This window comes from Parus major, chromosome 22 (genome assembly GCF_001522545.3).
Source record: "Parus major isolate Abel chromosome 22, Parus_major1.1, whole genome shotgun sequence".
Taxonomy (NCBI): domain Eukaryota; kingdom Metazoa; phylum Chordata; class Aves; order Passeriformes; family Paridae; genus Parus; species Parus major.
The window spans coordinates 1,720,511-1,744,936 of NC_031790.1; the positions used below are offsets into that span (position 1 = coordinate 1,720,511).

Here is a 24,426-nt window from a genome sequence, read left to right on the forward strand (position 1 = left end):
GGGCTTTTTCCCTTGTATTTTATTTCTTTTCCCCCTCCTCTCCATGCGCCCCTTCTCCCCGTGCCCGGGCTGCTCCATCCCTCGCAGGCAGAGCAGGTCAGAAGCCCCGGTGCATCTGCAGGAGCCAAACAAATGTGCTTTCTGGGCCCGGGTGACATGTGTCACCCTGTCAGGGCGGAACAAGGCAGGCAGAGCCCCCAGACAAAGGCGGGGTGCGCTGCCCGAGCCCGAGCCACACGCGGGGCTTTGTGCCGCAGCTGCCGCCGCTCATTGTTCGCTCCCCGCCACCCCTGACAACAGCCACTGCCGCTGGCATCCCACCCCGACATCTGTTCAGCTTTATTGATGCTCTCCTGGAGGAATTCCCAGTGTAAACAGGGAATTCTCCACGGGAACCCCGTGTTGTAAAAGGGATGAGCTGCATAATGCAAAGATTTAACCACTATTTAAAGGTGTGACACTTGATTGAGAGTGACTTGATTTTTTTTTTTTCACTCTCTCTCTCCCCCTCTCCTTTAACTGTATTTGGCACAAAATGTCTGGGTTGACTTTTTTTATTTTTTTTTTTAAATTTTTACATTTTGGGTAGGATTTCTCCTCCTCCTCTTCCTTATTCCCCCTCCTCCCTTCTTTTGTTTCGTTGTCAGGATGAATGAAAACTAGGAAAGGAAGAACACCAAAAATGGAAAATGAAGCAGAAACATTGCAAAGGTGGGAGAAAAAAACCTAGTTTGTGTGGAGAGGAGTCTAGTTACTCCTCTAGAAGCTGTCAAAGCCCACCTACTCCTAGGAGTGACAACAAATGGCTCCAAGATCTTTGTGTCTCTCTACTGAGAATTCCTTCTGAGGGGGCTGGAAACTGGGACAGAATGTTCAACATCCACAGTGATAGGAAGGAAAATCATGTACTGATCCATAAAACCTCTTTATTCCTATCCTTGCTCCCGGTGTTTTTAAAAGGGAATGCTGCATGCTTCCAGATCTGCTCCTGTGGAAAATATTCCACTGGATTTGAGCACCCAAAGAGCAGATCCAAAATCCGTACCAGCTGATGAGGATCAGCCCACGGGTTGGAATTGGTTCTGGGGCAGGATATCGGAGGCTGAGGTGGCCAGAACAGCACAAGGGGCTGGGAATTGCTGTGTGCTCTCATCCAGGGAGCACCACGAGAGCTGGCAGTGTTTGGACTGACTGATTTGTTTAAATAAATATGTGAAAATAAACGGGGATGCTTGAAATGCAAACAGGAGGTTCTCTACTAATCAGATCAAGCAAAAATGTACTGAAAAAAAGAAAAAAGTCATGCTACAAAAGTTCTGTAGAATTTTGTAGGATATAAACTGGTATTATTCTGCTGGAATTGCTCTGTAAACCATCACGTCTCAGGCTGGAGATCCAGCTGAGGTTCCCCAAGCCCAAAAAAATAGTTATTTAAATTAACTCTGGATCTGGCCTATAAATCCTCATTCTTTGTTCAATTCTGGCGTATTTTATTGTTGTAAGTTGTGTGTTAGGTATAAACATCTCTGTTATTGGTTGACACACAGGTAGAAGAAGAAACCCCCAAACAGTGAAGTGCAATAAGAGACACCAAACCTACACTAAAAATTACACAGAAGGAAATAAAACGTTATAAATGTTTAAGGAACAGGAAGAAGGGCTACATTAAAGAGAAATCTCTGAAGTCTGAAAATGTTATATTTAAAATCAATTCAAGGTTAGACTGTGTTAGGCATGGAGAATATTCTGTAGTTATTTTGGTTCTTCCTGGGATATAATCTTCCAGGCTGGAGTTTTTATTAGGTTTATGGCATCACTGGGATGAATAAAGTAATCTCAAACTCGTAGCAGAAATGCACAGTCTGCATTGGTTTGGGTTAATAAAAATTTCTGAGGTGGTTGTTACGAAGGAAAGTCTTAATGAAACGACAATGTGAAGTTTTATTGGATTGTCTATAGGTTTTCACAGCCAGTTGTGTTTGTATTCCATAATTTCGTTGGATTGTTTAAAAAATACTGCAAATCTGCTGATAGCATCTGATTTTTAAATTAAAATTAAATTTAAATTGGAAGGATTTTATAGGAATCTCTTTTAGGAAGCTCTGGCTAAGTTATATTAGTGCCTTCTTGAATTCTTTCCAAGAATGGGGGTAAATGTCTGAGTTTGTTAAAAAGGAAGAAAAATCCAGAAATGTTCTCCTTCCCTCAAAGCCAGTGGCCAACTGAGCACCTTTTTGTGGAGCTGATAGGAAATGTGGGCTGGAAAAGATGATCTTCAAGGTCCTTCCAAGTGGAATCAGCCTGGGATTTTGTGAAATGAGGGGTCTCAGTGACCAGAGGGATGATCCAGAGCCAGCACAAGTCCTTAGCAAGGAGAGGCAGAGCTCCCGAAAAAGAGCAGGACCAGGTCCTGAGGATTATTTTGAAACTAAAACCAGGATTGTAGGGGAAGAAACAGGAGACTCCTATTGAAGTTACAGAGAGGTGGGTTTGGTGGCATTTCTAGGAGTGTCTCTAATTAGAATGCCTCATTTTCCCCCTCACTTCTGCTTTCCCTTTGCTCCTGGTAGTGGAAAATCAGGAATACAAACACCAGGGGCGTTGATGGATGGCCAAAGTCGAGGCCAAATCCCACTTTGTGCTTCCTGTACAGCTCAAACTCAAACACAAAGAGAAGTTGCTACTGGAATTCTCCCCAGCAGTCAATCAAGACCACATTTACAATGGAAAATTCGGCTTCCCCTCAGAACAAACCACTGAAAGATTTAAGGATGTAAACAATTCCCTTGTAAGATTTGTCTGGAGCATGAAGTGATTATGGTTTCATTAGAACCCGCCTCTTGCTGGTGTCCTGAAATGCAGCTTTTTTCCCCTACAAGGTGTAAATATTTGGGCAAAATATTTTTTTTCTAAAACAAAGTTAGCAACCATTCTGTGTATTTGTCTTAATGTGAGAAAAGTGACAGGAATAGTGTGTTTATACACTAAATAAATATGTGTATAGTACCTATATGTGTATGAATGCCTATTTGCACTAATCTATTTGGATCCAGGTCAAATAACAGCTGTTATTATTAAGTTCAGCTTTTATTATCAATTTGTTGGTAGATTCAGGCACTATTTAAATCCAAAAATACCCCTCCAAACCAGAAATCCACATCTGAGCTTTTTCCTAATCAGTTCCCTCATTTTGCTAATATTCTAACGACTGTCAATTTACTTCAGTGGTGCCATTTGCAGAATTTTCCAATTAGCAGGAAACCTGTTCCACCTTCTCCCGTAATTACTGGGGACTCACTTCAGATCAGCTGTGGCCAGACAGCATCTGATGCACTTGCCAAAATCTGTGCACTGTGGGTTTTTGTGTGTGTGTGTGTGTGTAATTTTTTTTAACCTTTGCATGAGCTGGCACAGAGTTTACATCTCTGTTGTAGGCAGGGAGCTCCCTCAGTAGTGGCATGTGTCAAAATATCCCAATAATTCCCGATAAATACACCACAGTGAGAACACAAATACCAGTCTAGCCATGCTTTGATGGGATGTGATGGATGCTCGGTGCCTTCTGCTGACACATATCTGTGAAAATCAGGGAAACATTCAGTGTTCCACTCGCAGCAGATGATTTTATTCAAGAAACATCTATTTGGTCACTTTTTATCACCTTTATCTGCTGGTGTCTGTCACACAATGTCCTGACACTCTCTGATATCACCCCAGCTCATCAAAAAGCAATCAACCCCTTTCTTTTTCTTTTTCCCAGAGCTGCTTAACCAGCTGATATCACAGCCCTAACAATAGAGCGGCAATAACTATTATTGTTACATGAAAAGAAAATATATTTAATAATAAGCTCATTGATTTTTAACAGCATCTCTGTGTTGCCTAATTGATGGGAAGTTGTATGTTTGTGTAGCCAACGGGGGTTATGAATTAAATATGGTCGTCATTCCTTGAGGGATGCATGTCAATGCAAGAAGGATGGAGGATCTACATCTCCCCCAAGCTAAACAATCCCCTTGTAAAAGACACAGGAAAGCCTGGAATGGGAGGAAGGGGGCGGGGTGGGGGGGAAAGGGAGTAAAAAGCATCCATCACTGTTTATTAAGTGCTGCTACTTGAAGGTAAAAGGGGTATTGAACTGTTTTCAAATTGCGAGAAATGTAGCTAAACAAAACATTGATGGTGATATTAGGCTGGTGACAAATTTTATTCATTTGTCCACATTTATTACAGCAGCAGTTTGGGATGATTTATGCCTCTCACCCCTCTGAGCATCTCTGTGTATGCACACTCACCAAATTTGAGTGTTTTTGAGTAAGAAAACAAAACTCTTTCGGTGACAGCCACGAAAATATTGGGTAAAAGCATCTGGAAATGCTGGATATTAAATTTAAGGCACTGAAGAGGCTGGTGAACAGTCCTTGGTATAAAACAGGTTCATCTGAAGATGCCTCAAAGTGGGCACTTGATAGAGAATCTCTGAGAACTCGTGCAGACCCAGGCCAGACTGTGCTTAGCTCAGAGGGATGTGGGCAATGCAGGGGGATGCTGAGGACTTCAGTAGTTTATTTTCTGGAGATTTGGAAGATGCTAAGCTCTCTGGAAGCCCGAGCTCCCCAGGTCTTGAGGCCGAAAGGTAAATTAAAGGGAAGCTCTGAGCTCGGGCCTCTCCTGATGAGCAGCCATAAGCAGAGCGTGGCTCAGTGCTCGTGTGAGCCATCCCCAGTGCCTCACTCACGTGGGTACACTCTGTCACAGGACCTAAAAACCCCCCAAATGCCCTCCCATGCATTTATTACTGTGCTTTAATCAGGAGTTTTCTGCAGACTGGTACATTTCTCCCCTGAGGTGGCAGCTCCTGGTCTGTAGAGAACGTTGATGGTTGTTACCCGTCACTTTTAAAGTTCTTCTTGCCCAGGTTTTACCTCATTCTTTCCCCACTGTTTGCTGTCTGCCCAGAAGTTCAGCTTGGCCAAAGGAGGCAAGGTTTGGTTGGTATCAGTGGGCAGGAATTATTGGACCATAAAATGCACAGGGAAGGGTAAGAACAACACAAACTTTCCTGCCCCCAAGGAAGTTCCGAGAGCTGCTGGACCATCCAAGTCTACATAGAGCTCTGTCAAAAAAGTTGTCCAAAAATTTCCATTACTGGGTTTCTGAATCATAAATGCCATTCTATTTTCTTCTGCCTGCTGCTGTTCTGTGGTCAGATCTATGATTTTGCTGAGATTAATGGGGATAACGTGAGGCAGAGCAAAGTTTGGGGTGACCATGTGTGTGCAGGGAATGGAGTCTGCAGGCACAGCTCTGGCTGCAGGAGAATATTAAGACTAAATCATCACAGAATTTCTGCTAACTTTGATTAAGAAATGGAGCTGTAGCAGTTGTGTTTGTTAGAGCAGGGTTTGTTCTTGTAAACAGCTACGACAAAACCAGAACCAACACCACTGGGATGGTAATTAAATGGGTAGAGCCACAGCAAAACAGGGTTTGAAACATTTAGCCCAAAGTTTAGCCTGAGCAGGGAGTTCCCCTCAGGATGCTACAGGAAAATGAAAACCATCCTCCCAGCCAGAAAAGGAACAAAATGCTCATGGCGGGAGGATTGGTTCTGGGAAGGCAGGAGGGTTTATTAACCAGGAGAGTCACAGTTTTGAATCATTTATTGTCAGCTTCACCTCCCACTTCAGACACTCTGAGGCGGGAGCAGTCGTTGGTAAAACAAAACTTCTGCTGGGTCCAAGCAAGGCTTTGAAGCCGATTTCCCCTCATTGTTGGGTCCTTAGAGGCTCAGGAAAGGGACTGTTCTGTCTCCTGTTCTTTTAATAACTGCTGGGACAGCCCTGATCCCTCTTTAAAGGTTTTGGAGAGTATTCCGGTAAAAATAATTCCTGTCACTGAGAGGGAAAGATGTTCACAAGTCCCCAAACGTGGCCAGCCCAGTCAGAGCCACAGGGAGCCAAACCAAACCGTGGCAGGGAATAGGAGAGGAAAAGCCATGTAAAAAAACAATTTCACCTTTTTCCAGAGTTTTGTCCTTTTCTAAGCTTCAAACGGTGCCAAACATAATAACTGCCCTATTATTTTTGCTCAGGTGCTCAGGAATATGAGCTTACTCAACACAGAAAGAAAATGAGCAGGTTTTTATTTTATTAGAAAGAAACGCTCTGTTGTGTGTAAAAGACACTTTCCCCCTAATATTTTACTTGCTAATGGATAAGTACAAAGTAATTATGTAGGACAGATTAAATGGTTTCTAATGCCTCATTTCAAGAATTGTAGTGAATGTTTTCCTAAGCTGTCCTCCAAATCAGTAGTCTAATTAAGCAACAAAAAATTATGTTGGCATACACTGAATTACTACAAAACCAGAATTTAGACTGAAACTGTTAATTTTATTATTATTTTTTTTTTGGTGGAAGGTAGAGAGGAAAAGAAGCCTGGAGAAGGGAGGGATTTGGGATCTATTATTAAAGAAACTGATTATTGTCTAAAAATTTTTATGTGTCTTGGCAGAGATCAGAGTTTCTGCCTTGGCACCCCTTGGTTTGATGATTTCTTATGAGTGGGATCAATAGATTTAAACCCCAAAAGCTGTGGCACGTCCTTGTAGGACAAATATTGAGATGTGCAAATCTTTCATTTCATCTAGAGTAAACCCTCATCTTCTAGAAAGAGATGGAAGGTTTTGGTTCAAGAAAACACATTTCACCAAAATAAATGTCTGTAAAGTCACTTAACCCTAAGTCTCCATAGTGAACTGAATTTTTGGCTGTAAGGCTTCACAAGGCAAATATTGCTGTAATTGTCCTACTGAAAAATGACGCACAACTTCCTATAGAGAGCCTTCAGAAGCATCTCCCAGCACTCCCAGTGCTAACCCAGCTTAGGATGATGTTTTTAGGGGCTGTTTGAGCTCACAGCTTTTACCAGAGTGGGAATCATGCACTTCAGCATGAGGAAACTTTGCAGAGTTCATTTTCTTGGTTGCTAAAAAACACCTTTGAAAATCTTCTGGTCTTTTATGGAGCATTTTCCCCTCTCCTGCTGGCTCCTTTCAAGATGGATTTTGGGCCCAGTGGACCGTAACTCCTGTAAAATTGCTGTTCCACAGATATTCCAGGGGATACTTCCTCGCAGCTCCAGAGGAGGCTTTACAAGGGATTACATCATGATGTGGAGTCATTGAAATCTTCCTGCACACTGAGGGAAAACTCACTTGTGCAATGGAGTGGAGAGTGAATAGACAGGAGCTGATTTCATGGAGAAAAGTCTTTACCTGCCCCAAATCATTATAATTTAATGATTTAAATTATTTCACACAACTTCTGTGTGACTGTACATAGCTGAGAGTATTTGAGAAAATCAGGGAAGAACCCTGTATGAAATAGCAGAAAGTTCAACCAGCACAAGGCTTTCATCATTCTCAGTCACAGCAGTGAAATTTAAGAAGGGATTTTTAAAAATCAATTTATCAAAGCTTCTTCAGACCTGCACATTGTGCTACTTCCTCTTATACTGACTTGACTTGAGTGAGGTTAAGGTTGGTTTTTAGGAGGTTCAAATTAAAACAAAATGAGAGTTTAACAATGGAGGCAAAAAATCAGGACAGAAAATTTCCAGTGCTTTGAGTAGAAGCCACATTCCCTCAGACCAGAAATTTCACAGTCAGTCTTGAAACCTTAAATCAAAGCAAACCTACTTAGGCTCAAGCATTTCATTTGGGAGCCTCAAAAAACCACCCTTGCATTCAATGAGCTTAGTGAGAGGGTCTACAAAGTGGAGAAATGGGAATATTTAAACATTTATTATTTTATTTTTTTATTTTTTTATTTTTTTTTTTATAAATCAAACCATATGAAGAAACAGAAGCTTCTACAAGGGCAAAGCTCAGGATCTATTTTCCTTTACAAGTTCTGCGCAGTTTGTGTCAAACCTTGCTCAGCATCTCTCCCAGTGTCAGGGATTGCACTGATTTAATGTTTTCCAACAAGCTGCACTCCTTTCCTTCCCCTAACCCATCCTGGCACTGCAGGGACCGAGTCCTGATCCAGTGTCTCATCCTACAAGTTCTCCCTAACGACTGCGCGACTCCCATTAGCCTTCCTTGATGTCTATTTACCATAGCAGCTTCTCAATTATTTAAAATGTAAACATCTGGATTAAATATGTGAAGAAAACATCCAGCAAATGTTTCACGCACTCAAAAAACTTTTCTCCAGGAATTATGGCTGCGGTAGAACTTGGGAAGGGGGAAAAAAAATTCCAAAATTCACTGCAGGCATCAGGCTCTTGGTACACCAGGGACGTGGGCAGGAAGTCCTAAAGTTGGGAACTGCCAAGAGACCTTTATTCAGTGGAGGGGGCGTTGTGATGATGCATCTGGAGCAGTACCTTGTTATTTAAGGCATCCAAACAGGAGGATTTTACAATCAAGAAGCCAACTGTTGGCTGGCAATCTGTGCTCCCGTGGATGTGCGTGTGTTTGCACATAAAACATGTAGTACAAGTGCACAGAAATATGTTGGACATCTCCAAGAGATAAAGTTGGTTGGCTTTTCTCCCTGAGAAGTCTTTCGAGCTCAGTTAAGAGCGGGTTTGTGTCCAGCTTTGTCACTGCCAGACTCTCAACAGAGCCTCATCAACTTTTGCAGCGCCTCCTTCAGCACCAGCCTCAGTCCCTGGGATCCCCACAAAATAGGGGGGAATATCAGGATTTGAAGTGAGTGAAGAATGTGTTTGGAAATATCTGGAGCCCTCACATGAGCTTATTGGTCTGCTCATAAGCAGAACCTTCCAGAAGTCTTCCCTTAATGGAATTAAAACCAACCCCAAACAACCCCATGTGGGAAAGAGCAGCTCTGGGTGGGCTTCTGGTTACTTTGGGAGGCTGTTGGGGTCTTGGGTGTCTTTGTCCATCACTGGATGGAGCTGTGTGATCAGAAAGTGCCTGGGAATACAAAGGTTGGTCACTTGTCCCAAACTGCCCACAGTGTTCAGCCTCCTGCAATTCCCCTCAAGGAGATGCCGAATTGTGGAATATCCTGAGCTCGAAAGGACCCACTGGGATCATTCAGCCCAGCCCCTGGCCCTGCACAGACACCCCAAAATCCCAGCCTGAACATCCCTGGAGCACTGTCCCTACGCTCCTGGAGCTCTGGCAGATTTGGGAATGTGCCCATTCCCTGGGGAGCCTGGGCAGTGCCAGCACCCTCTGGGGAAAAAACATTCCCCAAAATTCAACTTAAACCTGTCCTGGCACAGCTCCAGCTGGTCCTGTCCCTGTTCCAGAGAACAGAGAAGAGCTGCAGACCCCGATGAGTCTCCCTTCAGGCTCCTCCAGCTGAACAATTCAATGCCCTCAGCTGTTCCTCCTGTGGCTCCCCCAGACTCTTCCCCATCCTTGTAGCCCCCTTTGGATATTTTGAGTCCAAAGCCAGGCATGTAACCACCATGAAAAAGGGGACCAGGAATGGGATATTTTTTGTGTTTGGCAAAAAAATAATAGGTTCGGCTGCACTTTCAGTGGGTGGAAGGTGAGGAGCTGGAATTGCCAAGTGTTAATTTTGGGTCTCTGATCACTGGGAAGGTCAGGAAGTGATTCCTCTCTGCTGTTAACATCGCTGCACAACCTGTGAGTGGGTGGTGTGCACATGTGGGGGAGAGGGGTGGAAGGGAAGCAATTTCTCCTGTAGCAGAAAGTATTGGCCAGGGCCAAAATAATTTCCCGTAGCCCCGAGATTCCAGCAAAGGGACTGCCCAAGGGCTCGGATTTTACCTCGCTGGCATTTCTGGGTGCCCAATTTAAAGCACTTGTAAGGAGTGTGGTTTTAGTGATGTATTTCAGGAATGTTTGGGCTTTTTCGGAGCTGAGATTGGGCACTTGAAGTTGCTCTTCATGCATGAAACCTGTTCTTAGAGTTTGTCCCGGTCTTTCCCACAACTTCCTGCTTTTTCCTACAGCTCAATCCTGAAAAAAACATATCAACTTTCTTCACTGATACCTCACCTCTTTGCCAGTTTAACAGGGTTTGTACCCAAAATCCTGCTGCTTCTTTTGGTCTCTGTATGTTCTGCATCCAAGGGTACTGAAAAGGTGAATTAATTTTGGAGGCAGTACCCAGGGATGAATGAAATGTTTGCAGTACAGGGTGGGATCACTTTAAATGTATTCATTTTTTTACAGCATGTAACATATTTTCTTGTTCCTCATAAACTCAAGATGGTGCTTATTGTCTAAAATAATAAGTCTCTAGGAAATGAGTGGATTTCTGGGGATATATGTTAAAATATAGAAAAAAGGTGAAGTTTAGAGTTCAGAATTTTTCTCTTGAAAGCAAAATTGCATCTCCATACACACATACACAATCTTTATCAGGAGTTGAAACAACAAGAAAGTGAAAAATCCTTTCAGCTGTGGCAGATTCCATGGCCAGAGAACTGGGAAATGGTGGGAAGCTGTGGCCATCAGAAACCTGAAAGACGTGGGTGTTGATATTTGGGGTTGGCCTCATGCTGTGGATACAAAATCTCTTCTTCTGACAAAACAGGAATAGCTTTAAAGAATGTCAGGGACTTGCTCATGTACCAGAACCATGGCTCTGGAGATACAGATTCTATTTCTGCCTCAGCCACGTGACATTTATATCTTTGGGCCAATTCATCCATGGTTTAAAAAAAAAACAATAAGTGCAGGCAGAAACGTGGAGGGAAAAAAAATACAGATCTAATCCTGATTTTTTTTTTTTTTTTAACTCATTACATCTTTTCTGTCTGCTGAGTTGGGATATTGGAAGGTAAGAAATGGAGATGGATGAGGCAGTGAGATGTTTTCTTTGTTCTTCTTTAACTTCCTTTGTCACCTGGTGATGTGTCCAGTGGTTGTTAAGAAAACAACATCTATTGGGGCTGTCTGTAAATTTATAACACAGAATTGTTGGAGCTGTTCCACGCTCAGTCCTTCAGTCCCGTGGTGATTTCATGATATTGCTGTGCTTTGGGACTGGACAGGATTCCAAGAGTGCAATTTTTCTGTATTTTTAATTTCAAGATGATATTTCCTCCCCCTTTGTTCAACATTTGCCATTCAGAGTACCTCTCTGCTCTGAGGTGGTTCTGATGACAGCAGAATACTTTTCTGTCTTCCTTGTGCCAAAAAAGTTGTTTGGCTTGATTTTTATTTTTAAAAAAAGAGTGATTTCCTGTGGACTGTCCAGTAGGAAATACTAGAAAGAGGCTTGGTTGGCACACAGTGCCAAGAACTTGTCCTGTTTAAGCTTTTATGTTTTCTGTTTATGCAGAACCCAGGTCAATTTAAATGATACATTTATCTGAAGAGGGGCACTTGTCCAAGTTAATAAAAAATAGCAAACTTCAGGCAGAAGTGCCTGATGAGGATGTCACATGCATTGTTTGGAGCAGACAAGCCATGCTCAAAGACTTGAAGTGGCTCAGCAATTTCCTCAGATAAGAATTAATTTTTTTCTTGCTTCCTTTGTTGGGAATCAGGAGGTCTTGTCACAGATTTTGCTTACTCACAGCTGAGGCAAACACAGGGTGGTGTTGAATTTGAAGAGGATTGAGGGAAAGACAAAACAAGTAGAGCTGAAATGCTACATCCCAAATAGCTAAATAAATACAGGGAGTGAGGCTCCAGACAAACTTTATAAATAAAATACTCATATTGTTGTGGCCATCCTCGTTTGCACAACATCCTATGATGTTTGGATCTCCCTCTTCCCCTGCATGATTATTTTAGAAAGATATATTTTAGATGTTAAGGCTGGGTTGTTTTGAGCACAAGGGCTCTTTCTGCATCACTTTGTGGCTTCTAACCCAGCCCATTTAAACCTGCTGTGGCACGTGCCCTTCTCCACAGCTCTCCAACAGGAAAGCACAACCCTTCATTTTAATCAGCAGAGAATGAATCCAGTGCTAATAGCACTTAATTGTTTCTCTAGAATGCTCCCGGTTGGTTTTGGCAGCGGGGATGAAAACAATTCCAAATCCCATCAAAGGAGCTGATCCACACCCAGCACGTCCAGGGTGAGGGCTTGAGAGACAGTGTGGGGTGGCATCAGAGCATCTCCTGATCCTCCACCAGCTCCCTGCCCTGCTCACTCCGTCATCTTGGAAGGTCTGAGGGGTAAAAGCAAAAAAAAAAGAAAAAAAAAAAGGAATAAAACAGACACAGAAAATCTTGGTCCGTGCCCCTGAAAATAATGTGCTGACGGTCTCTTCAAGCACGCACCTCTATTAATCTTGACTTTCTTGAAGCCTGCCCGCTAGTTTGAATTTGTATGCGACATCAAACATACCTTTTCACATATGTTCTTTCCAGATTTTTTTTAACAGTTACTTAGCAGTTTATAGAAGGAAGTGAATGATCTCATCAAGCTGCTTAGAAATTAAAAAAAAATCTGTGCTTATTAATTATGCAGGATTAGTCTAATTATAATTCAGCAAATTAATTAGCGACAGAAGGTGTTCTGAAACATTGGAGTACATTTGCATGTTAAATGGAGAGGCTAGTCCGTAATATATGTAAATTTATGCATGGCTTCATAGTTTAATTTAAAAATTTGCAGCTGCATATGGTATGGGAGCAGGTGAAAAGTCAGTTTTAGTTTAATGATGCTAACAAACATTGGATGCTGTCCTGTCTTAGGGAAGGAATGCGCTGAATGCACCCCTATCTGCCAATCCATAAATCTGTCACAGGAATATAATGTTACACCAATGTTCGGATTCAAGGTCATCTGTGCCCAGACCCAGAAGTACAATAGGTGCAAATCTACCCTCTGAACAGCCCTGGACTAGGGGGGAGGCAGAATGTGCCTGGATGCTGAGCTGCTGGGATGTAAATCTGCCTCTTTAGCATGTTTATTCCACACAAACCCAGTTTGGGGACAGAGCCCGAATGAGCGAGAGCTCTGAGCTGAGCCAGATCCACTCTGGCAGGTGTAAAATGGGAGCCTAACCTTGGTTCCATCCCCAATGCTCACATCAGCTCTGTGCTCTCCTGGAGTTGCTGGGAAGTTATTTCTGAGTTCTGTGCAATCTGCAGGGCCGGGATTTTTTGTGTGCCGGGCTCTGCCATCTGGCAGCAGCAGTAAAAACCAGCAGAGCCAGCAGAGAGGGGCCACTGGTGCAATTGGTGCTCACTGCTCAGCCTAGCATGGCTCAGCAGGCTGGGGTTTTGGAGATAGATGGGCTGGGAGGATGGAAGAGCCACAAGAGGAAGGAATTGCAGGTTTTCTCTCGGTAAAGAAAAACAAAAACAGTGGGGATTGGGGTCTGTGCTCAGCACCTCTGCCAGCCTTTCTGGGATCTGCAGGGTTTGCTAAGGAGGCTGGAGATAAATCTGCACCTGTGTAGAACTCAGAGGATGAGGTGATACCAAAAATGAATGGATTTAAGTAGGACTGCAGAGCATCCTTGGGCCTGTGACACAGCCCAGCCCCAAATCTTGTGTGTGCTGCTGAGGCTGGCAGGAGCGTAATGAACAAGAGTCTGGCCGTGTTTTCCAAACCCTGCTGGGTGTTATGTGTGTAGGCAATGAGCTGAATGAATTTTGTGTCACTGGTAAAAAGAACCACTTAAAATTCCAAGAAAGATTGGGATGTAGGAATGGGATGTGGCTGCTGCCTGGAAGAGCAGCTGGCTCTATGCAATGGGGCAGGCCCTGATTTTCTCTGTGCCTTGACTTCCCTGTCCCTGAGATGCACAAAAGCCTTCTCTCCCTGCTGTCCTTTGTGCCTCCTGTCCCCAATAACAATTTCACAACGTGCCCAGCACAGTTGGAGCCCACAGACACCGTAATAAACCAGGGAATATTATCTGAAGGTCCCTTTCAACAGCCCGTCAGCCCAATCCTCTCCTCTATTACCTCCCTGCCTATTGACTCTTGATTATGCTCTGGCATTTGGGCCTGTGCCAAACAGAATGAATAATATGGATCTTCCAGGACAAATAAGCTTTTACCCATTGTCTTGGAAGTTACTGGAAAGTTTTGGTGTAGGAGGAAAGGGGAAAGCCCAAAGGATAAAAGGAAAACTGCTCAAATTGCAAGGAGTCCTCCAAAGACTTTTTGGAGAACAGTTGCAATTACAAACATGCTGTTAGTGTTGTGTTTCATTTTCAATTCGAGCCCATAGAGTTCAATTATTATTTTCATTAATGGTGTCAGGTTTTCATCAGAGTGCACAAACAAGGAGGTTTTCCTTGGAGATTTTGTTGTTTTTTTTTTTTTTCCCCCTAGCAAATGTGGCCAAAGGAAACAAGAGCATTGAGCACCGAGAAACGACTGCCCGGGTACCCGGCAGGGCACTCTCGCCCAGCTCTTGTTTCTTGAAAATGGAATCATTTTGCAACAGAAGAAGCATTTATTTCCCAAATAAAGCATTTATATCCCAAAGAGCGTGAATTGCAGTTGTGGGGGCGTGTCCCTGCCCTGAACCAGGGGGACACAATCTGCTTCAGAGATGAAAATGGCTAAACGCATCGAAGATTCACAGCAAATAAATATCAAGTTTCCTGACATGTCTGGAGGTCAAGTGACACGTTGCAGGTTTATATTCAGTTGTTATTGGTTTGAAATTAAGCTTTTTTTTAAAAAAAGAAAACAAAACAAACCCACTAGATAAAGGGTGGAGAGAAATATGTTGTTCCAGGCTGCAGAGAAAGGGGATATTTGAGGAGGAATTGTTCTGTGCCTGTGGGAAAGGACTGGGAGTTGGACATGGATCCATTGCTGTGGACTTGCGTACAATGTTCTCCTTTTATCCATCTGAAATATGGGATATTTTCACTCCATGTCTTTTTCAAGCCATTGTAGAGAGTGTTACCTACCCGAGTGTGAGCAGGATATCCTGGCATAGCAAAAAAATTATAATTAGAGGCAGGTTTATGATGGGTTCTGCCATGCTGTAATTTTAAAGTTGATTTTTATGTTGATCCGATCTCTTGGGCTCCCTTAGCTGACTCCCAACCCTGGTTTTGTTCCTTTTTTGCACCTATCTCCAACATTGGCTTTTTTGAACCCAGGGCCAGAGGAAATCAGACATTTCTGCCTTCCCCCAATTGGGGGGAATTTCAGGGATTAGGTCCTAAATAATATTCCCACATCGAATCTTAAACTTTAAACCTAAAATCTAAATTGGAGCGAGTGACTGCAAGAAAAGTCCCTTAGGAAAAAAGTGTAACCAGACTAAAGAAATTGCTTTGAATCAAGGCAAGAGGATAGAGGAGAGTGTCTTGTTTGTCCCATCAGGAAATGAGGATTTTGCTGGGTGAAGGAATAACAGGCATAGCGTTCATCTGCTTTCTGGTTCGTTTTTGTTTGTTTGTTTTGTGTAGGGTTTTTTGTGAGTGCTTTTTGTTGGGTTTTTTTGGTTGGTTGGTTTTTTGAGCAACTGGAGTCTTTCTATTAAAAAAACCCCAAGTGACAAATGAGCAGCCAACTCCTCTTCTCGTGGCCGAGGCTTGGGATCTCATTGCTGACTCCTGCTCCCTTCTCTCCCAGTGAATCTCTGACAGACTCAGAAAAGTCTCCTGACCTACATATGTTGGTTTTCACGTTTGTTAAACTGGGTTCACACTTTATGCACAGGAGTTTTGTGAAGATTAATTAGCTGCTGTTTGTGTAGTATCACATAAATACTCTGGCTCACTGCAATAGCCCCCCTCATTTCTCACACCGTGGAAGGTGTACATTCATTTAAAGCGCCTTTGTGCACTGCCTGATCCCACACTGACTGTAACTGCTGCAAAAAAAATGGGGAATTTTCTCATCAGCTCCCTAATAATACACATAATAGATTGAAATTACTCCAGAGATAAATATTCAGATTACAAAGAAGTCTTCTACCGTGATATTCATTAAAATCAGGATGGTGATATCCCATAAATGCAATTAATTGATTCGAAACAGCGACCTGCAAACCTGGCCCTTGGAAGGGAAGGAATATGAGGCTGCGTGGGGCACTGGGCAGGGTTACTTGTCCCACTTCTCTCAGAGGTTGCCATGCCAAGGCACACACGGGTGACCTGAGGGGAGGATCTGACTGATCCAGAATTCCCCTGCTCTGATGGAACTGGAGTCAGGCCCTCACTGCAATAACAACACTTTTGCAGTGCACAGGATATTTAAATTTAATATTGTTTAACCAATACTCATAATAACAACTTCTGGGTTTTTTTGTTTTTTCTTTGTTCCCTTTGTGACTTTTTGGAAGCACTGAATTATTTAAGCAGAATTGCACCGTATCTTTATATTTCCATTAGATTTTGGAGCACAGGATTTGCTGGTAAGCATAATCAGGATTATCCTGTGTGTGTTCCAAAAAATGACTGATGCCACAACTCCAAATTCCACAGCAACCCCAAAAAGCCAGAATTACTTGCTTTACAAGGGAAAATTTTTAGGTGTATCCAGCATTTTTAGGTGTATCCAGAGGCTATTCCCAACATACAGCCAATGTTGGACCTCTTGATTCTATACCTCTATTTTAACAAAGCATCAATGGTGGATAAATATTATTAATTGATTGATTAATTTTATTTTAAATTACACCTTCTGCTGCATGTGGGACTGAGCTTTAGGGCTTCTGCCTAGTCCTGCTGAATGCACCAGGAGGATTTTTCTGACTCCAGCAGGATTTGATGAAGGTCAATTTGATTGTTCTCACTCATCTGAGGTGGACAAACATCCTCGGAGGTGTGGAATGCAGATTTCAGTTCTAGCCAGGTGCAGCACCTGCCAGTTTGTGCATAGCCCAGGTGGGACTGTGGGTCAAAAGCTGCTTTGGAAACTGATGCAAGACCTGGTTTAATTTGCACTCAGCCTTTCTCCATGTCCAGGGAGAGCCCTGTGAAGCCCTCAGCTTCGTTAGGAGCTCTCCTGGCACTTCCCCAAGGACTGCTTGAGGTAGTGAAAAAAATGCCTGAGATAATTCAGCTGGCTTGGGGCTGAAGGGGAAAAGGGGAACTTCAGAGTTCCTCAGCTGAGCTGGGCTGGGTGGGAGCTCCCAGCAGGAGGAGCAGTGACTTCTAAAATAGCCCTAGAAAGAGGGAGGAGGATTGAAGGTGGTGTTTCAGAGACCTCTCAAGTGCATCAATCTGTACCCGGTGAGGTCAGTGACGAGACAGAAACAGGAACAGAAGTGTGTGCTTATATCTTAATTAATTTTATGCCTGGGCATTAACTCAATCTGTTTTTCTATAGCAATGCCAGAGTTTCCAGGGGTAGTTATTGAAATAACTGAAATATTGAAATATTGAGATTTTCCCCCAGCACCCTGAAATATTGAGAGGATGGAGCAAGGTCCCTTTGCTTGGCTGGAGCCAGAGTCACCTGCTAAACTCCCACCTAATTCTGTCCTTAGCAAGGCCAAAGATTGGCCAAGAAACATCAAAATCAGCTCATATTTTTTCTGATTGTTTTGTAAAAATTATTATTATTTTTTATGTATACATAGGTTAAGGCCGAACACTGGCTAAAGGGTCTCATTTAAAGAAATTAATAAAATCCTTCTGCAATTCTCCTGCTACCCCTAAATCAGCTTCATTTAGTGCTAAACCTTCCCTCCTCTATGCTCCCCCCAAGTCATTTTTATTCTAATGCTGTAATAAATATTAATGCATTTCCCAGCTGCAACCTCTTAAAAATATATAGATATACATTTATACGCACACATATATATGTATATATAGCAACCTACCAAATACTTCATGCAGGTGCCCACTTGCAGCTCAGATTTGACTGGAGGAACTCTGAAAAAGAGAAAAAGAAAGATGTGGTTCAACTGGGGGAAAAAATACATATAAAAATCCCTGTGTGTGCAGCTAAATGAAATTAAATCTAAATTTTGGGGTGATGGGAGGGAAATTGTCATAGTGCAGCACATCCAGTGACCTCCAACAAGCATCTTAGCAAAAGAAATATGAATATTGCCACGATGTTTAAGTGCTAACAGCAAACCCAGCACTTTCTGAAGTGAGCGAGGCAATTTTGTGATGTCTTAAAGCAGCAAAAATTTCAGCCTTTTGAGCTGTTCAGCAGTTGCAGAAAGTCAAGGCACCTCTAAGACGCCTGGGTGGGATCCCCTGCATTGCTGGGGTTCCATATCCCCGCCGAGCCCCGCGGGTTTGGGTGGGTTTGGGAGGGTTTTGGGAGGACAGGGAATGCTCAGCGCTGCGGCAGCTCGGGGAGAGGGGAACTTTTGTTTTCTGTGGTTTTTTAACGGCCATTTCCCCCCTTGACACAAATCAGGCCGGATTTTATTGGAATCCAGCTCCATTTTCAAGCTGGTTTGTGTTTGCTGGGGGTTTGAACCCTGACTTTCTGCAGTCATTTAGCAGAAAAAGGGGGTTTTCTTTCCTTGCCGAGCCACATTGCAGAGTTTGCTGGTGGATGCTGTTATTTGGAATTTTTGCCTCTCTGTGTCTGCCTTTTAGGGGTTGTGTTGCTGACGGTCCCCCAGGATCTGGGCTCTTCCCAAAACCAGCCCATCTGACACAACAAATTCTCTCCCAGACACCTTTCCCTGCTCATTTTCCTCGTTCTTCTGTGTGTGTTGATGGTTTTTCTCATCTCAATCAAAAGAGATGCAAGCATTAAAAAAAAATTACAAAGTAAGCTGGCCATATTCCTGCTTAATTTCTTTTATATTTCCTTAGAAGTAACAACCTGTGGATTTTTGTTGTTGTTGTTGTGGTTTTCCTGCAGAATGATCAGCCAGCTGCTCAATGATTTTCATGGAAAAGTTCCTTGCCTTGGTTCATTTTATAGTTTGGTTCCATTCTGGAGCTTTCCTTTGCACAGGCACATCTCCTATAAGCTGTTTATATATCTGCAAATATTCCTTTGTGTATCTCTAAGAAGAAGGAAAGAGAAGAAAGAGTTTTTGTGAGTAACATTTGTGCTGATTCACATTCTCCTGTGAATCTCCGTGGGTGCCTGCATGCGGAGGATTTTTCCTTCTGAAAACATTTTTGGGGATAAAATCTCACCAAATCTTTCATATAAAAAGAAGTCACAGGTTTTAGCATGGACTCGACGCGACTTATTTAATAAAATATATTCAGTGCTGCTCCCAAGGCATGAAATTCTGTAGGATTTTTTAGTTTGGAAGACATGGAGGTGCCCAGGGCTCTGTTGGCAGGAGTTGCCCTCTGAGAACTGAGCGCTGACACCTCTTTCCTGCTGAACTTCAATGTCCTGCTGAAGGGAGATCTCAAATGAGAAGGAAATAGGGAGAAAATAACACTCTCACCTTGAGAAAATAGACATTTTAAAAATATCTAATATATTTGAGAGAGAATTTAAGAAATGATAGCTAAAAAATTGGACATTTTAATTGGAAAGGGTCCCTGGCAGGGTGGATTTTGTGGCAGTGGTTTCACATGGCACAATCTGGGTCTTTTTTGTGGGTGAGGTTTGCAGAGGGGTTTTGTTTGTTTGAGCAACATGCGAATGGATCCAACCCGTGGCTTTTCCTTTGCATTTTGGGGCAGATGGAGGAGAAATCTCGTGGTGGGAGTAGTGCAGAGAAAGTGGCACTAACAAGGGAGAGCAGATTTTTGTGTTATTGTCTTGTGCTGGGGCTGGTTTGGAGGGTGTTGTTGGTAAACCCAAGAAATATCCATCTTTCTCCTTTAAAGTTCTAATTCAAGGCATGAATGTGTGAGTTCTGAAGGGACTTAGGGACTGCGGTAAAAAATCGTTGTCATAGTAACAGAAAGGGAAATAGGCCTGGCTCACCTGGGACTTTAACTTACTGCAAAAGCAGATTTATTTTTTTTTTTTTAAAGAAAGCACTCAGCAAGAGAAATAAATAAATAACTTGTTCTTTGTATTCAAAATCAATTCTTCAACTATTTATTTTTTCTTGCACCCGAATCTTTTTCCTTCTAAATCTATCTCAAAGTCTTTGATTTATTTTTTTAATTATAATTGTTGCGGTTAAACCCATCTTTTCTGACAAACAGAAACAGAAATAAGAATTACAGGGAATATTTTCACTTGCAACAGAGGATGCCAAAAAATTTCTTGCTTATTCCTGAATTTTGAAGACTTGTTTGTTTTGTTTTTAATCCAACCACTGTGGCTTTTCACACAGTTTCTTTACCTCTGAAATGTCTGGATTCGGTCAGAAAACAAAGGGGTGAATCCTTTCCTCTGTGGGTGCAAGACAAAATCTGGTGGAACAGCTCAGGGGAAAATTCCTGCTTAATATTTCTAAACTGTAAAATGTCCATGCAGCATTGGGTGAGTCACCAAACAGGCTGGAGATGCACCTGGGGTACACGACAAGCGAAACTCTACAGAATAATAAACCATATGAAGATGGGTGTATGTGACAGGGCAAAAGTAATTGGCACTAGAACTTCGTGGGATATTAATGGGTTTATCTGCTCGGACAGCGTGAGCTGTCATGTTTCACTTGAGCTCGTGTTTTCCTTATCCTCCCTCAAAATCTAGGTAGGAATAATCTGGGCTTTTGGCAGTTCTGCTCCTCTGCATTAGTGACTGGAATCTTCATCAGAAAAAACCATCATCAGGATGAAACCTCATCAGATTCTTCTCTGAGCTGTGTTTGCTCCTGGGTTTTTCATACATTCCAAGTCGTTCCAAGGCTTATCTGCCTCGGAGTTGCCCTGTTGGTTTTGTGGTTTCCACAATACCATTATCCCTCTATATTGTTTCATGGGAAATCCCTCCAGACAGCCAAAGAAAAACCTTGAATGTGAGGGAGAGATAAAGGAAGAGTCTAAAATTGTGTGGTCAAACCTGCAGAGAGGGAGTGGGTGTAGATCAGAGGAATTATGTTTGTTCACTTACACCGCGGTGGATTTCTGTCACACTGGTTATACTTTGCCGGCTGCCTTTTATAGATTCTGTTTATTAGAGTTTGGTTTGTCTGTGTTTTGACAAATTCTCCTAGCTCTGTAAGAGCCACCATCACACAAATCACTTCATGTACATTTTAAACCAGAATATAGCAACACCTTTTGCTGTGGTTAATAGAAGTGACGTAGTTCTTTATCTTTCCAGATTCTTCCTCAAATTTTTTCTCAAGTGCAATCAGAATTGCTTGAAAACAGCAGGAAACCCGAGAGATATGAGACGGTTCCAGGTAAGTCTTACAAGGCTCAGCATTAACCTCTCTGCCTCTGTTTTCCTTTTCCTTCCCCATCTCCTCTCTCCTACATCATTCCAAATAAACACTATGACAATCTATGGAAAGCCGTATCAGTGTTAAAGTTTTTCTCCATTTGTTGTGTTTAAACCTTCCTCCCCTCCACCTTTGTTTTTTAATTTTTGTTTTGTTTTGTTTTGGTTTTTTTTGTTGGTTTTTTTTTTTGTTTTCCTTCCCTCTTTTTCCACCCTGAGTCCCCAGGGGGAAGTGCTGTGCTGTACCAACCAGCAGTGGATATTTGATTTGACACCCTCGGGCAAAGCGCTCGCACATACAGCTGCCCACAGCAGGGATTGTGCTTGTGATATTTAGATGCCTCAGAATTTTTCAAAGTAGCTCTGTACATGCTACACAAGCAACCTCCTCATTCCCTACCTCTTTCCCTATTATTTTTTTGCTTTCTAACACTCTCACATCCTCCCTTCAGCTTCTTGAAAAAAAAATAAATAACAAAACAACAAACCAAGAAGCCAAAATAGTGCTGGTCACTTTAAGATCTCACAGCAAAAGCAACAAGCCCCGTGGGACCCTGACCCAGCTGCCTGGCAGTGAAATCTGCCACTGCTTCCATCAGCCCCGTGGCTGATGGATTGTGAATTCCAGCTCAGAAACCCCGAGCAGGTGGAGTGTGGCAGTGGGGAGAGGAGAAGAGCTGATTTCTTTCTCATCTCTGACTCCACATGGGGCTGCTTACCTTGGTGAAACTCCATGGTCTTGATCCAGGAGAGCAAATCCATCAGCCAGAGCCTCCAAAATTCACTGATGGAACCCAGGACCATCCTTGAAAATGCTGCTTGTTCCCATTATTATTGTGCCTTCACTCACACCTTATTGTGTCTCAATAATAATAATAGTCACATATTATTGTGTCTCGCATCTCTAACAAAAATTGGATTTTAGCTCACTGAGGATTGTGTGGTTTTCCTGTAGATCCTTGACATGGGAAGGTGACATCCATAGGTTTGGTACTTGATGCTCCATTGCTTTGTATTTCATGTTTCGTGTTCATTTGCATGTTTCCTCATTTATAAAGGGAGTTAAAACTCCACAGGAGTTTACAGAGTTACTTCAGACTATCCAGCAAAACGTGTTCTCATAGAAAAAGTGATTTTTTTCTTTTTCTTCTGCTTCTGCTAGCAATGAAAAATTCAATAATTAAAAAAAATGTTCCAACTTTACAAGAAATCCTGCAAAACAAAAGCTTCTGAAAGCTCAGAGAAATTAAAGAAATGCAGGCAAAAAATAAAAAAAATATATTTATTAGCTTTTTGTTTGGAGCACAAAGAAATTTAAAGAGAAATTCCTGACCAACCTAATTTTTTTCACCAGTAATTTAAAGAGCCTGCAGTGACTTCTTTACCCTGTGTTTTTTAGAGATGGTAAGACATGAGGGAAAAAAAAAGAGGTGCTCACTGTTAGGGAATTTATACTGAGGTTTTTTTCAAGTGGCAATTTTCATAAAGAAAAAACCCAGCAATTGCTTATCATCTGCCAAGAATGCTAAAAAATCAGGAAAGGAGAAAAAAACCCCTCTTTTACAGTGTGTAAACACATCTTGTTGGCTCTAGGAACCAGCAAGAAGAGCTGATTGTGGAATGTCAGGAAACATAAATAGTCTCCATTTTGGGGGGTTTGTTCTGAGTTTGTAAAAAATCGTGCCCAGGGCTCTCCTGATTAACACTTGGGGACTGCCATAATACACAGAATATTGGTTTGAACTGCCAAAAGAGAAATTCTGGACCCAAACACAGTGGAATGTTGGAGAAATTCTGCTCTGATTTCAAAACCATGCTGGCTGCTCCCAAAAAAATCCTCAAATCCTTGATTTCCATCAGATGCTGAGCTGCAGGGGGAGTTCAGAGCCAACTTTTTTTGGTCTCAGCTGGTGTGACCTCAGCCAAAGGGGGATGTGACAGAGCCCACCAGCCTCAGGTGTCCAGGGAGACCTTGAACAGGGAAACTGAACCAAATCCTGCAGGATCACGTGGATGAGGATGGAATTCCTGCATTCCTCAGCCCATCTACCTGGCAGCTCTCCTGTATGGGAGAGAGCCTGGCCTTGCTTTTGATCTCTGCACCAAAATCAGTGCTTTATTGAGAAAAGTGAGCTGGGATAAACTCCTCAGCTGGGTTTTCTGCCCCTGAGCAAGCCAAGCTGGGAAAACAGAGCTGAGAGAGACTCCAGGGCTCTGCTTCTCTGGGATAACTTCAACTCCTCCTGCACCTTCGTTCCATGGGAGCTCATCCCGTTTGAGTCTCAGTGGGAGAATTCAGTTCAGGCCCCCAAATTAATCAAGATCAGCCTTTAAAACCACTAAGTTCAGTTTGCTTTTTATCAGCCCTCCCCAAAACACCAACCTTTTCTCACAGTTACAGAACCCAAAACTCTGAGACAAATTGCAGAACTCTTGAGGTTTTGAGTGAGAGCAGGATCTTCATTAAGGCTCCTTCAAAGCTGGACACGTGCATTGCTGAGCTTTGTTCTGGGCTGCAGAGGTCAGTGTGGACAAAAAAAGATACAAAAAGTGGCTCAAATTGCTAAAATTTGACACCTTGGGAATAACAAAACTTTGTGTTCCAAAGCAAATTAGCCGTGATGAACAGCAAGGCCAATAGGCAAAGAAAGATTGTTTCTGTCTGCCTCCTGCTTTCTAACGGTAGCATCATTACTTCCCTCAACATAACCAAATTTAAGAGTGTTCTTGAATGTTCCAATAGCTTCTGGACACTTATTTTTGGTTGATTTTTTTGGCGGTTTGTTGATTTTTCTGTTTTAAAATTTTGATTAATTCTTTTTGCCTGCTGCTTGCTGGACGTGGTTGGTCAGCAACCCTGAAAGTCAAAAGCAGGGGGGAAAAAAATTGCTTTAAAATATTAGACGTCTGTTTTCACACTTTGGACATGTTAATTTTCATTTTAATTGTTCATATATTCACCAGGCAAAGCAAAGAACAGTTGTCTGTTAGGTTTGAAGGGATAGTTGTGCATCCTGCCAGTGCAGGAACCTGCGAGCAGAGGAAAAACAGGGTCAAAAACCACAGTGCAGCAGAGTGGTTTATTCATTTCATGATTTAATTCATTTTGTTTCAGTCTTGGGCCATATCTAAGACCTCTGCTGGTCTTTCCCCAATAAATTATTTGTACAGCTGTTGTTATTAAGTCCCTCCTTTTCCAGACATTTCCAAGCACTTCACTTCCCTTATGCAAACAGAATTCTGCAGCAAGG

The 24,426-nt window shown here is 42.5% G+C and overlaps 1 protein-coding gene across 1 annotated transcript in view; it reads left to right on the top strand.

Moving 5' to 3' along the window:
* EBF2 (EBF transcription factor 2) overlaps positions 1 to 24,426 on the top strand; it is a 118,559-nt gene that overhangs the window by 65,319 nt on the left and 28,814 nt on the right. Inside the window, exon 7 of the mRNA XM_015648621.3 lies at positions 21,056 to 21,137. Within this exon, the coding sequence (XP_015504107.1) occupies positions 21,056 to 21,137 (82 nt within the window). The remainder of the gene's footprint in view (positions 1 to 21,055; positions 21,138 to 24,426) is intronic.